At 43.0% G+C, this 12,426-nt stretch overlaps 2 protein-coding genes across 2 annotated transcripts in view; both read right to left on the bottom strand.

The window, feature by feature from the left end:
• Nucleotides 1-2,585: 2,585 nt before the first annotated feature.
• On the bottom strand, nucleotides 2,586-4,288 carry gdf6b (growth differentiation factor 6b). The gene is made up of 2 exons (XM_054606571.1): nucleotides 3,943-4,288; nucleotides 2,586-3,478 (listed from the first exon to the last, which is right to left on the bottom strand). Exons 1-2 carry the CDS (start codon nucleotides 4,286-4,288, stop codon nucleotides 2,586-2,588), a joined length of 1,239 nt encoding a protein of 412 aa, XP_054462546.1.
• Nucleotides 4,289-5,108: 820 nt separating this feature from the next.
• The window catches only part of pkhd1l1.1 (PKHD1 like 1, tandem duplicate 1), a 41,617-nt gene continuing 34,299 nt past the window's right edge, over nucleotides 5,109-12,426 (bottom strand). Inside the window, exons 60-76 of the mRNA XM_054605996.1 lie at nucleotides 11,976-12,102; nucleotides 11,708-11,829; nucleotides 11,526-11,616; nucleotides 11,243-11,391; nucleotides 10,691-10,813; nucleotides 10,488-10,599; nucleotides 9,904-10,020; nucleotides 9,661-9,826; nucleotides 9,154-9,386; nucleotides 8,089-8,253; nucleotides 7,809-7,966; nucleotides 7,505-7,640; nucleotides 6,967-7,311; nucleotides 6,683-6,834; nucleotides 6,413-6,559; nucleotides 5,774-5,927; nucleotides 5,109-5,563 (exon numbers count right to left, since the gene is read on the bottom strand). Of these exons, the coding sequence (XP_054461971.1) occupies nucleotides 5,355-5,563; nucleotides 5,774-5,927; nucleotides 6,413-6,559; nucleotides 6,683-6,834; nucleotides 6,967-7,311; nucleotides 7,505-7,640; nucleotides 7,809-7,966; nucleotides 8,089-8,253; nucleotides 9,154-9,386; nucleotides 9,661-9,826; nucleotides 9,904-10,020; nucleotides 10,488-10,599; nucleotides 10,691-10,813; nucleotides 11,243-11,391; nucleotides 11,526-11,616; nucleotides 11,708-11,829; nucleotides 11,976-12,102 (2,706 nt within the window). The 3' untranslated portion in view covers nucleotides 5,109-5,354. The remainder of the gene's footprint in view (nucleotides 5,564-5,773; nucleotides 5,928-6,412; nucleotides 6,560-6,682; nucleotides 6,835-6,966; nucleotides 7,312-7,504; nucleotides 7,641-7,808; nucleotides 7,967-8,088; nucleotides 8,254-9,153; nucleotides 9,387-9,660; nucleotides 9,827-9,903; nucleotides 10,021-10,487; nucleotides 10,600-10,690; nucleotides 10,814-11,242; nucleotides 11,392-11,525; nucleotides 11,617-11,707; nucleotides 11,830-11,975; nucleotides 12,103-12,426) is intronic.

The following is a 12,426-nucleotide window of genomic DNA, read 5'->3' as shown; positions in this document are numbered from 1 at the left end:
GCACGGATAACAGATACTTTCCACCGCTTAAAGGGATAGTTTGGGAAATATGCCAAGTCATGTTCTTGCTGAGAGAGCAGTTGCTTAGTTAGATTTGCTTAGCACTGGAAACAAGGAAACCGCTTAACCTAGCTCTCTCCAGTGATAACAAAAACACCTCCCATCACCTCTAAAGTTTAACACAAGATATCTTTCCAGAAAGAATAAAAACAGCAATACATGCTGGACAGCTTTTTTTAAAACCCAGAGCATGAACTTTCTCTGGTAAGGACACTTGGAAGTTTCTACACTTCTTGTATGAACCAAACAAGATTTATAAAACATGTACTTAGCCGGAACAATTAAGATTATGATAAATTTAGATAATTTAAAGGTACAGTCCACAGAATATTCCAAATTTATTTGACATTATAAAATGATTCATCAGCTAAAAAGAGTGAAATAAAGAGTATGACTTTGTGACAGTAAAATCAAGAACAAGCACCATGACTTATGTTAGTATTAGCAGTGATAAATTGCTTAACATTACCCAAAAGTATAAGTAAATTCCACAACAGGACTTTAAGTTCAAGACATTTTAATTAGCTGGTTTCTCTACACATCTTACAGTTCACACAGTTTATAAGAATAGATTCATTTGGTTAAACAATGTTACTGATCATTTTACTGTGTAAAAATACATTATCAATTCATTTTCTGCTTTAATAGGGTTGGATGCAGGAGAGCAAAGAGATGACACTGAATTATCCATTCATCTTACCGACAGTCAGTATCAATCAGTATAATATATTATTTTTAGATTCCAGTAAATAACACAAAACAAAATATAAGAGGCTAAAATGTGCTACTTATGTTTTAAACAACAGTATAGCCTAAACAAGATCGTTCACCAAACAAATACAAGGTTGTTTTTTGGTTAATTATTTTTATGTATATATTCAACAAAAACACTGATAATACCACAGTATTTCACGGTCTGTGACCAGAACATGGCTGTCACGTTTCATTACCAAAACATGACCCATATGTGTTTATTTGAAGCTGAACATCCAGATGTGTGACTCATGCCGTCTGGAAGTTGTAACAGAACAAAGTGGACAATAAAAAAAAAGAAATGAAATAACTTATTCATAGAACATAAATTATTATTTCCAAATATTTACACATGGTACCTCTGAACATCAGTGCATCACAGACAAAATTATGTATCTCCTCAACAAAAAAAAAGTAAACTGGTGAGAAACCCTGCACTGTTTTTTGCCAGTGGAAATGTAGTGTCGGTGGTTCAATGCGATTTAAAAAAAAAAAAATAAAGAAAGAAAAAAGGACTTTACATTATCTCAAGCACTCGAGGACGTTCCCTGAGTCGTAGGCCATGTCAAGTGCTGAAAATCTGCTTTAATTTCGGCAGAGATGTCATTCAATATGTCCATTTTGGGAAAAATATGTACCTGAACTTTGTTGTTCGGTTTCTTAAGTAGCAGAAGAAGAGACAGGCCCCAAAAGTGTTGTCTTAAATTAAAACAGAATGACAAAGTTATCAAGGACAAATACATTGTTGGACTGCTTTGACTGTAGGGGGACGTCATATTTTGAAGGTTTCAGTTGTGTACTTACATTGTACCCGGAATATCTTTTACTACAGGGTGTTCTTTTGAAAATGAACTACAGTCTGAATTTAACATCACATATATATTAAATGTTCCTATTAATGCAACTCTTCATAGTCCTAACACTCCATAAAGGTTTAACATGGTGTTTGTGTCCCAAGGGCCAAACAGTAGGTGGTAAAATTATTTAAAAAGTGACACCAATTTATCCTAAATTCTTTTTTCATTTTAGTCATTTTTAGTAAAAGATGAAACTTCCTTAAATGAGGGATATATAATGTGTCTATTTTTGAATGAATGGTTCAACACTTTAGGCAAATAATTTGCTTTCTTGCTGTGAGTGATGAGAAGATTGATATTACTCTTTTTTTCTTTTTTTTTTTCCTGTGCTGTGAATACAAAGCTGCAGTCTGGAGGTGGTTAGCTTAGCATAAAGACTGGAAAAAGGGGGAAACAGCTAGCCTGGCTCTGTCCAAAGGTAACACAATCCACCTATCAGCACCTCGAAATCCCATTAAGGAACATCTTGTTTGTTTAATGGGTTAAACAGAAGTTTAAAACTGACAGAGATATAAGGTTTTATTCTTCTCATCTAACTCTCTGCAAGAATGTGAATAAGTGAATTTGCCAAAATGTTGACCTTTTTGTTTTAAACTTTTCTTGATTTAGATAGAAAAGATATAGTTTCCATCAAGTTTTATCTTATCATATATTCATGAATATGCAGTCACTGTAGTGTAAACGTGGCCAGAACATACAGAAAAAAATAAGAAAACAGATGTTTGAGGTATTAAACTTGACCTTGTGCACGGTTAGTAGAAGCATCGCTACGTTTTTTCTTGCCAAACAAATGAAGCCATTTTCCATATTTCAGGTGCAGCCTCGTCACCACACCGATTGTAATGCTGGTCGATTCTCAGTAACCGGAGAGCCTGACGGACAAAGAAGCAGTCAAGGTGAAGCACTACTACACCACTACCTACAGCCACAAGACTCAACCACCATGTCCTCGTACTGTTTGTAGACCACATTGTTTCCTGAGTCGATGTAGAGGATGCTGATGGGGCTGAGCTTGGACGGGGCACAGCAGCTTGGCGGCATGTTGCTGGGGTTCATCGAATTCATCAGAGTCTGGATGATGGCGTGGTTGGTGGGCTCCAGGTGGGAGCGCAGCGGGAAGTCGCACACCCCCTCGCAGTGGTACGCTTCATAATCCAGCGGGGCGATGATCCAGTCGTCCCAGCCCAGGTCTCTGAAGTTGACGTGCAGCGGCTTCTTGCTGCACCGGGATTTGGACTTCTTGCCGTGTCTCTTCCCGTGGCGGGTCTTGGACGCGGCCGTCCTCCTTCTCCTGCTGGCTTTGGCGGCAGGGCCCCTCTCTTTGGCCTTCCTCTCCAGACCCAGCAACGCTCTCCCCTCTCTCCTCTCACTGAAGAGGGTCTGCCTCTTCTTAGACCTGGTGAACACCACCAAGATGGCCTTTTTCTGCTGGGGCCGGCCGTGCCTGTGCAAGCCCAGATGGTGCAGGTCCAGCTCCCTCTCCGGGTTGTCCAGCATGGCCCTGAGCTCCAGGCAGAAGTGCTTCCCCTGGCTCAGGTGCTGCTGCTCTTTGAATATTTCCCACACGTCCAAAACCTCCCACTTTGGCCTCAGGGAGTCCTGCAAGTCCAGCGTCTTGGAGTCGAGCAGCTGCCGGTCGTGGCAGGAGAGGAGCTGGACGTCGACGGGCTCTGTTTCCGATATCCTGAAATTCCCAGACACTTTGGTGTATATCCTGAGCTCTGCTCCCAGCACCTCCGCCTTTCTGGAGAGCGTCGAGACGTCGAACAGATACTGCTGTCTCCTCAGAGGGAGGAGTGGGAGGTCATCTGTGGAAAGCATTAAAGCAAGCAGGGTCAGACGCATTCTCACGGGACGATGTGCATACCACAGAGATGTGGAATCTGACAGGAAAAAATCCCACTATTGTCTGCACTGAATTAATGTGTTAGACAGAGTATGAGTCATGGGTGTTCAATCAGTCCTACCTGCACACAATCACACGCACAGTTGTGTTTCCAACACTTTAGAGTACATTACAGTGACTTTCATTCATTTCCTGGAGACTTTACCATAGCCATCACTTGCCTAATCCTAACCCTAATCCTAACTTTAAACCAAATCTTTACCCTAAAATGTAATGATATACGTAATGGGGTCTTGCAACTTGTATCCAAAAGGAAAGTGATTCCCAGAAGTTGTTCATATATATATATATATATATATATATATATATATATCTCATAACATGAGTAATACAAACACACGCGCGTACTGTACAGACTCCACATACCGTGTCCACTGTCCACAAAACTCGCAATGGTGTTCGCAGCTTTGGAAGAGCGGAAGAAGCTGGCGTTGAGCCCCAGTCTCTCCGCCGTGGAGAAGGTCTTGTAAATAGACAGCATGTAGTCATGCGGCTCCACGGAGTCCTTAGAAGTCGCTTTAGTGTTCCTGTCGACGGACGGCGGCGCGTGGAACTCCTTGAAGTATTTAGAGGCTTCCTGTCCATCAAAGATCCTCGACACCTTGCTGCTCTTCGGGGCGGCTGGAGGGGAAATGGCGAGAGCGTGAGCGCGGGGGACTCCCCAAACAAACAGCAGAGCCCCGCAGAGGGAAGCGACGTGATAGAGATCCATCCTCTGCTTGCGTCCCGAATCAGAGCCGGAGCCTGGTGCTGTGGCCGGGGAGGGGTGCGGGGGGCCGCGGGCAAAGCCTGAGCTGAACTCTGCATCCACTCCGCCGCAGCAAGTGGCTGCTCCGCAAAAGTGCGCACAGCTCCGGAGGACAGGCGTGCAAAAGTAAAAAAAAAAAAAAAAAAAGAAAAAGAAAGAAAAAGGAGGGGGTGAACCCGCCCACTTTGCTCTGTTATCGTTAAATGGAGGGCGCAAATTAAGGTTGTAAAAACTAATTGTTCCTCCGTCGAGCCGTCACCTCCCTCCCCGGGGAGGCAGATGTGCGCTGAAAGGACGCTCTTCAACTTCTGGTGCATTCGCGGACGCTCACAAAACCGGTTTTTTACACAAACAAAATGGCTTTTTTTTGTCTCAGTTTTAGAACTTTTTCTCTGTTCAAGCAGGAATTTTGTGATACCACCGCGACTGTGCCTAAGAATTGAATTTAGGATATACCACGGGGTCTTCCGCCCTCTAGTGAGGCGCAGACATATAGCCCTGCTGCGGCTGCTAAAGAGGAAACACTCAGCCAATCAGCTCCCTTCAGCACCATGGACAGAGTCTTCACTCAACATTAGAAAAACCGCCGGATTAATGAAGAAAAACACTATTCATGGCAAATAGAATTTATTGAAAAGAGAGAGGATTTTTTAAAAATCATCCAAAAAATACAAACTTCATATCTTCCTTACAGAGTGGAGTTAAGCACCTTATTGCACCTGTTTTACGATAGAAAATCTATAACTCGATCTTAAACCCTGAGAGTAATCATATCAAACGGACATTTACACATAATACAACAAAGGAGAGAAACAGAAATCACACTCTTTCTCTTTACAGAGGGGTGGGTGCTTTGGATTTTTACCTAGGATAACAATGAGTATTAAGAAATCACAGCCCCCATCCATATTCTTTTGTTTAATTCTAAGTGAAATTTATCCCCAGAAAAATGAGAGCCATCTGCAAGATACAATATTTTTAAGGTGTTGAGGTATCCTTCATAAAAACCCTCTCAACCTCACAGAACCGTCTAGCAAATGGGGATGTCATCCGAGCAGCAGGCCACAGCGTAGATGACGCTGACCAGACACAGACTGCCGGCAGACACGGCGGTGCCGGAGCCAAAGATGCTCTCGTCGGTGGTGGTCGGCGTCTGGGTGGTCGGAGTGTCTTTGACGGAGAAGGAGCGAGACTCTGCGCCCCACTCCTTCAGAGTGAAGACCATGGTCACGTTCTCACCTGCAGGGAGAGGACGAGTCATTATTGTGGTTATTTGGGTTGCGTGTTATTTTTATATGTGAATATTAATGATGTGTCGTCATACAATTATATAAAACGGATAAAAGCTTCAAATCCTCATGTTTGGGAAACTGCAATCAGGAACAAAAGACGACAAGAATCTAGCGATTTTTGTAGGATTGATTTTTAAAAAGCATGACGCAGACGTACCGCTGTTTTGAATGGACAGGTCGGTGAAGTTTGCCCAGCAGTTGGTGAACCGGATAGTGGTGTTTCCTTCCAGTCCGCCTACGCTGCTCCCGCTGGCGTCCTTAAGGCTGGCTGTGACAGCGAGAGTCGTCACTCCAACAGAGACACAGTTACCCTGCAGACAACAGCACAGGTCAGCGTCTACTCCAACAAGGTGTTGACTCTTCTGGTGTGTGCCCGCTTCACTTATCCAGAGTTTATTATCTACCATCCTACAATGTGTTATTTATTACAATGTCAGCTCAAACAATAACTTTAATTCTAAAATGTAAACTGAGTTCTATGTTGATGCCGAAGCATCAAAAAGTTGAACAATCAAGATGGGGAGGATGGACTGGTAGAAGAACAGAAACAAGGCAACAAGCTGACTAGCTCTACTCATTTTTAGTCGAATTATCCCAAAAGTGGATAAACAACCTCCAAACAAAAAGTGTTTTTGGGGGTATTTTATTAGATAGCAAATAGTGGAGAGATGCAACAAAGCTGGATTCAAACTGCAGTCAGAACAGTAACATCCTATCCTCACCTGCTATAATTCACTCTTTGTCATTTCTCTGGTTCAGCAGCAGCTTTGCTATGAGAACAATCTGTGTGCCTCACCTGCTCATCCACAGCCATCAGACTGGGCTGCTGGTGCAGATGACCCACAAACTCCCCGGCTATCGGCTCCTCTATCAGCAGCAGGTCGCTCACGCTGGACACGAAGCTCACCGTCGGCTCCTCCCTCGTCACTTCTTCTGTGGCCTCCTGAGATTTCAAAGCAGAAAAACCACCGAACCAATGAGCGCTCGCGTAAAGCTGTTGTTTTTTTTTTTTTTTTTTTGTGCCGTTTTTACGACGCAGATGTTGTCATGAAGTCTTGACGTGCACCTCATTCCAGCTAGGGTCAGATGACGGAGGAGGAGGAGGGATGATGCCCATGGAAGAGACGTTGAAGCCGATGGACTGACTAAGGCTTCCTGAAACGGATGCCTGACCGAGATCATCAGCGATGTTCTGCAACAGCACAAAGTCCTCCTCATCTGTGAAGACGAAGGGAACAGAGAGATGTGACACAAATCCAGGATTTCTATGCCAATGTTCACATATTAGACATTAAAACAGTCTATAAAAACAAATATCAACACGGAAATGAGACTTCCTCTCCCACCAACCGTTGGTGGTGTTGGTTGTTTGCTGGACTGGAGGTTTCTTGATCTCCATCTCCACCTTCAGGCCTGTGGATCGCTTCCTACGCCGCGCGCCTCCATCCTCCCGGATTATTTTGGTGATTCGGATCATGTTTGGGGGAACTTTGAGGAACGTAGCAAGGTTCTGAATCAGGCCCTCTCCGAAGAACTCGTCCTCGGTCATGGCGGGCAGCTCGAAGGAGATGATGAGAACCGGAGCGGTTCGGATCTCGACCGGTTGGGAGCCTCTCACCACGACACTCAGCATCTTGTACTCCTGGTCGAAGTAGTTGGTGCCCAGAGTGGCGTTCAGCTGGGGGTCGTATTGACCTGGAGGGATAAAATAAAGATGAACAGATTGCTGAATAAATAATATTTTGTCAAAGTCAAGTACAAAGGCCCATGTTCTATGCCTCCTCCACATATGTGATTATGCTAACAGCAAAAACTCACAGGATGAAATTAGACTACAGTGTTTAACAGATACAGAAGGCGGCACCCTGCTTGTGTAAAGCAGGATTACCTGGATAGCTGGGCTTCTTCAGGGTGTAGTCAGAGTTGTCAGAGTTCCACAGGACGTTAGTCGGAGCAACCAGATTGTTGTCTACGTACACGTCCAACCGCTGCGGCTTGGAGTAGAAGACTGACACTACGATGCTCTGCACAAATCAAAAAGCAACATGTGTCTCAGTGAAAAATGAATAAAGGACCAGAAGTCATTAACGGGTTTGATCTTTACATTTTTTTCTATACAAGAGCTAAGGAGTCATATTTAAAGAATTCTATGATGGAAAATGAAGCTGTTGACAAATATTTAGTATTCTGACCTCAGATGGATCTGAGTTGAGCATCATGAGTCGAAGTTTCTGAGGGCTGACGCTGGTGAAGAAGACGTCGAAGGAGTGACCGGTGGCCACGATGCTGTGGAAGAGAGACACTCTCTTCTGGCAGGTGTAGCCCGAGCACCAACCGTGATCCTGAGGACCTGGACGCAAAGACACACAAGCAAATTGATACTTTTTCTCCTTTTTTTTCCAACTGATTTTAGAGAGACCATTTAGATTCTTTTGGGTTTGAGTGATTTCAGAACTATAGGACTCAACCCACCGTTGATCAGATCCAAATATCCGTCTCCGAGCACAGCGACGGGGGACAGACGCCTGGTCTCTGTGTCAGAGTCCAGACTCTCAATCGCCAGCATCCTGTAGTTCAGCCCGAAACACTTGTAGCTCTGCCAGGAACTCATGTACGTGCAGCCTTCCCTGATCACACCTGAGGAAGGAGGAAAAGTTTTTTTTTTCTAATGCACCTGTCAGCAGAAGCGTCACACATGAGTTTTCTTTTACTTTCTCTCATCTTATACAATAAAACTTGTATCTCTTTAAAGTGTTCAAACACCGACCTTGAAACCAATAGGCTAATGTATACATTGGAATCTGTAGTTCTTATGCTGAACCTTAAAGAAAATTTGCTAATGTGATAAATATAGAAACATTTATTTGCCAAAATCATGAGGCACATTATGAGACTGAATGCAGTAACTTGAATATGGATTTTCGAATGGATGACGACTGAATTTTTTTCCTATAGTTCCCAGTTCAGTTTTATTCAAAAGTCGGGAATTAGAATAGTGAAAAAGCAAAGATGTACTTCAAGATGCGAAGAAATACATGGATCGATCATGCCTGTTTAACCTTGTTAGCTGAAACTTGTATTTCATCGTGAGACTTCTTTACCAGCTACGTTGGCATATAAGGGCCATTTAAGGCAAAACTTTTTTTTTTATGGAGCCGGTAATATTTTAAGGGAAAAATTATATTCTCTGAGATTATAAAGTCATAAATTTGCAAGAAAAAACACAGTAGTTCTCTAACTTTGAGGTCACACATTTACTAGATAAAACATGCAAAATTGTTATTCTTTGTTGGTTGGATCGACTTCATTCCACCACAGATGCCACCTTTAGGCACAACAAAATTCCGACTGCAGCTAAATTTGTCCCTTTATTCTGAAAGAATAATCAAGTCTTTGATCACAAATTTCCGACTTTTTTTCCAGGTTTTTTTTTCCACTCACAATGGTCCTAATACTCCGTCTAACCAGCTAATGTTTAGTCTTTCAATTTAGATTGTCATTGGTATTGAACTCTTTTCCCTCCATTAATGGAGTTACCTTTGTGTGGAGCGATCTGGTTCACAGGGATGCGGCTGCCGTTGGGGAAAGTGAGCATGACCTTGGGGATGCGGTAGTCGCCCAGCCCTCTCCTGGGATCACCTCCCCACTCAAACTCGGACTGAGGCACCACAGCTCCCACTGCGCCCAGGAACGAACCGTCCAAGTCCTTTAGCAGGCTCTTCTTCTTCGCATCGCAGTCCATGTCCACGCAGTCAGCTGGGTTCGCTTTACTGAGGCACAAAAACATCAAGGTATCCATTTTATTTGATCATGCGCAAAACAGCAGAAAGTTTTCAAGTTCAAAAACATTGTTTTTGTCAGTTTGAATCCTCAATTTAAGTAGCAGCACTTAATAAATTTGGCTTAGACGATCTGCCAAGTGACAGAAGAGTCAGGAAGCAGGAAAATAAACACATGCGAATACCAACATATCATTTTTACAACTTTGAAGACATTGCTGGATTATTCTTTAGGCCTGGTGTCTGTTGATGTGCAATGACTTGCCTCACGTCAGGCCTGTGGATGAAGACTTTGGCCTCCTCTACGCTATCCACCATCGTTATTCCTGAAACCTGCACAGGGTGCTGCAGGTCCTCGTTGATCGGGTTGGTAATGAACATGAAGTTCTTCTCGGTGGAGCAGACCTCACCGAAACTGATGAACGTCGTGTCTGGGAAGGCAGGAAGATAAATGAGGAATATGCTCTTCTTTAAATCGGCAAACATCACTGCTAGAGCCTGAACTCACCCGTGACTTTCATCAGTCCTTTGATAGCGTTGTAGTTCATGTTCAGATGATGGGCCTTAGTTGGAGCAGAGTTGTGTCCAGATGCAAAAGTTGGCCAACAGATTCCAGATCTGCCACCTGTACAGAGTAAAAATATTCTGTTAAACCAGCTTGCGTTGATATGGAAAAAAGTGAACACATTTTTAATGACGTTTAAATTCTTAGTTGGTCAAAACAACACAATTAGAACCTGTTTCTTTTTCTTTTTTATTCATTCAAGATCTTTGATTAGTCGAGGTTTCCATTTTTCTTTCTAAAAACGGTTTCCGCATCAACACAAGACTAAATCTCAGAGTTATCAGCGAAATGTGAGTTAAGTCAAGTTAAGTAATTTAACTTGAGTGATTTAAAAAAAGCCATTTTCCTATCAAGGCAAATCCAAAAATATTTAGGGCCTTTGTAAAGTCTGTTGCAACCCCTGTTCCAGTTACCAGTTACAGTACCAGTTTTCTCAGGCCGCATGTCACTGTATCCCTGAATGGAAACACACTACTACTTTGCAGCAGCGACCCGTGGCGTTTTGGCAGCATCAGTCTGCGCTGTACCTGTGAGAGGTCTTGGGGCTCGGTGGCCGGCGCTGTTGGCCATGTTGAAGTCACTGCTGGGCAGAGTGGCTGAACAGTTAAAGCTCGGGCTGCTGCCAACAATCAAGGCATTCTGGAGAAAAGATGAGGAATATGAGATCTGCCAACTAAACGATATGTGATAAACATGAGAGGAAAGGGAAAACTAAGAATGAGTGACTCACCTGAACGTGAACGGTTTTATCGGCGTACGTGTGGGAGAGAGAAGGAGGAGCGTAGATGAGAGGCATGACGCCCATCCCGTTGTCCACCAGGGTCACGTTGGAAACGATAACACTCACGCTGGTCTGTCAGGGGGAGATGAGGACGTGATCTGTTGTCATTTCTTGTCAATAACCTATCTAGATTGACCTTTTAATCATGTGGCTCCTGTTTCCTCAGGATCACTTCACTCAGCTTTTATTCATATTTGCCAGAAATATTACTCCAGTAAACACAAAGTTTTTTACACGTACATACGCATTATGTATCTTAAAAAGAGGGCAGAAACAGAGTAAACTTCAGTTACTTCCTCCAAACCTATTTGTACGAGTGTGAACCCAGATTATTTTTACTTTTCCTGTCCCTTAACAGCACTTGACCTTCAAGGTTAAGAGGCCAAACTCCACACTGTTGCCTCTTGATGCAGTCGCACTAAGTCAGACCGTTGCTTCGTGGATGAATTAAGCACATACATGAAGGTGTCAGAATTAAAAGAAGTTCTAAAGTATTGGAACCTGGAAGTAGACGCCATAGTCAAAGCTCCTCCAGACAAAGAAGCCCTGGATGAGGCTGCAGCCGGGCAGACCATCTTTGTTCAGATAGACTCCAAACAGACCGCCGTGAGCCTCGTTGTGGATCCAATTCTCATTCTCATTCAAGTAACCTATAGAAATCACGGAGAAAAAAAAAAAAAAAAAAAGCTTTAAGGATATTTGTTCTGGATCTATCTCCCCAGTCTGAGCAGTCAAGCGTCAAACTAAATCTCATGCCAGCTTTTATTTAGATAATTTCCGTTACCTGGACACGGTTCGCCATCGATGCGATAAGCAACTCTCTCGTAACCTGCCACAATGTTATGCTGCAGCACCACATTTGTCCCCTCATTAACCTGAAAAAAACAAAAAGTCCAGATCATAAATTCAACTAAGCCGTATTATAAACTGTATAAAGTGTTAATGTTACACTCTTAGAGTTCGGACCTCGATGGCAGCGTTCCAGGCGTAGTTGAAGTGTTCCTCTCTGTCCTGATACGAGCCAGGCCACAGTGTCATCATCACCAGGTTCCCCCTCACTTTTATCTTGTCGCCCCAAATTCTTATACCTGTCCACAGGGACGCATTTTAAGATTTATGTGCTGGGGAAAACCGTTTCACTGTTAATCTGGATTTAATCGGTTTGGATATTCTGGCCTCATGTGAACAATTTAAAGAATTTGTCAATCATTTTGCTTTGCAGTAACTTGTTCACCTTCTCCCACAGTGCGGTGGACAATGTTGTCGTCAACGTTCAGTCCCTCTGTCCCAAACACTCCGATGGCAGGGGAGAAGCCATCATGGAAAGCGCAACCCTGAATGTATGAGTCTTCTTCTGAAACCTTTCAACACAGAAAAAACAATATTCATTTAGCATTTTTCAAATTTAATAGACATTTTTATACTGTAGTAGTAAACTACAAAAATGGTAAGAAGCATCAATTGGTCATGTGAACCCCTGCTGAATGTTACAGGGGATAAAAGTTCAGCTCTGTGATGAGACGATGTAGAAGAAAGACTACAATCCAGAGCCATAATTCACATATTAATTTATTTCTCATATATGCTGTGATTTACTGCTCAATCTGTGATCAAATCTAAACGTATTTAAATACAAATGTGTGACGGACATATCGAAAATCTTGATTTTTAATGAGTTCATTTTT

This window comes from Anoplopoma fimbria, chromosome 10, assembly GCF_027596085.1.
Source record: "Anoplopoma fimbria isolate UVic2021 breed Golden Eagle Sablefish chromosome 10, Afim_UVic_2022, whole genome shotgun sequence".
In the NCBI taxonomy this organism is placed as follows: domain Eukaryota; kingdom Metazoa; phylum Chordata; class Actinopteri; order Perciformes; family Anoplopomatidae; genus Anoplopoma; species Anoplopoma fimbria.
This window is presented reverse-complemented; position numbering and strand designations above follow the sequence as displayed.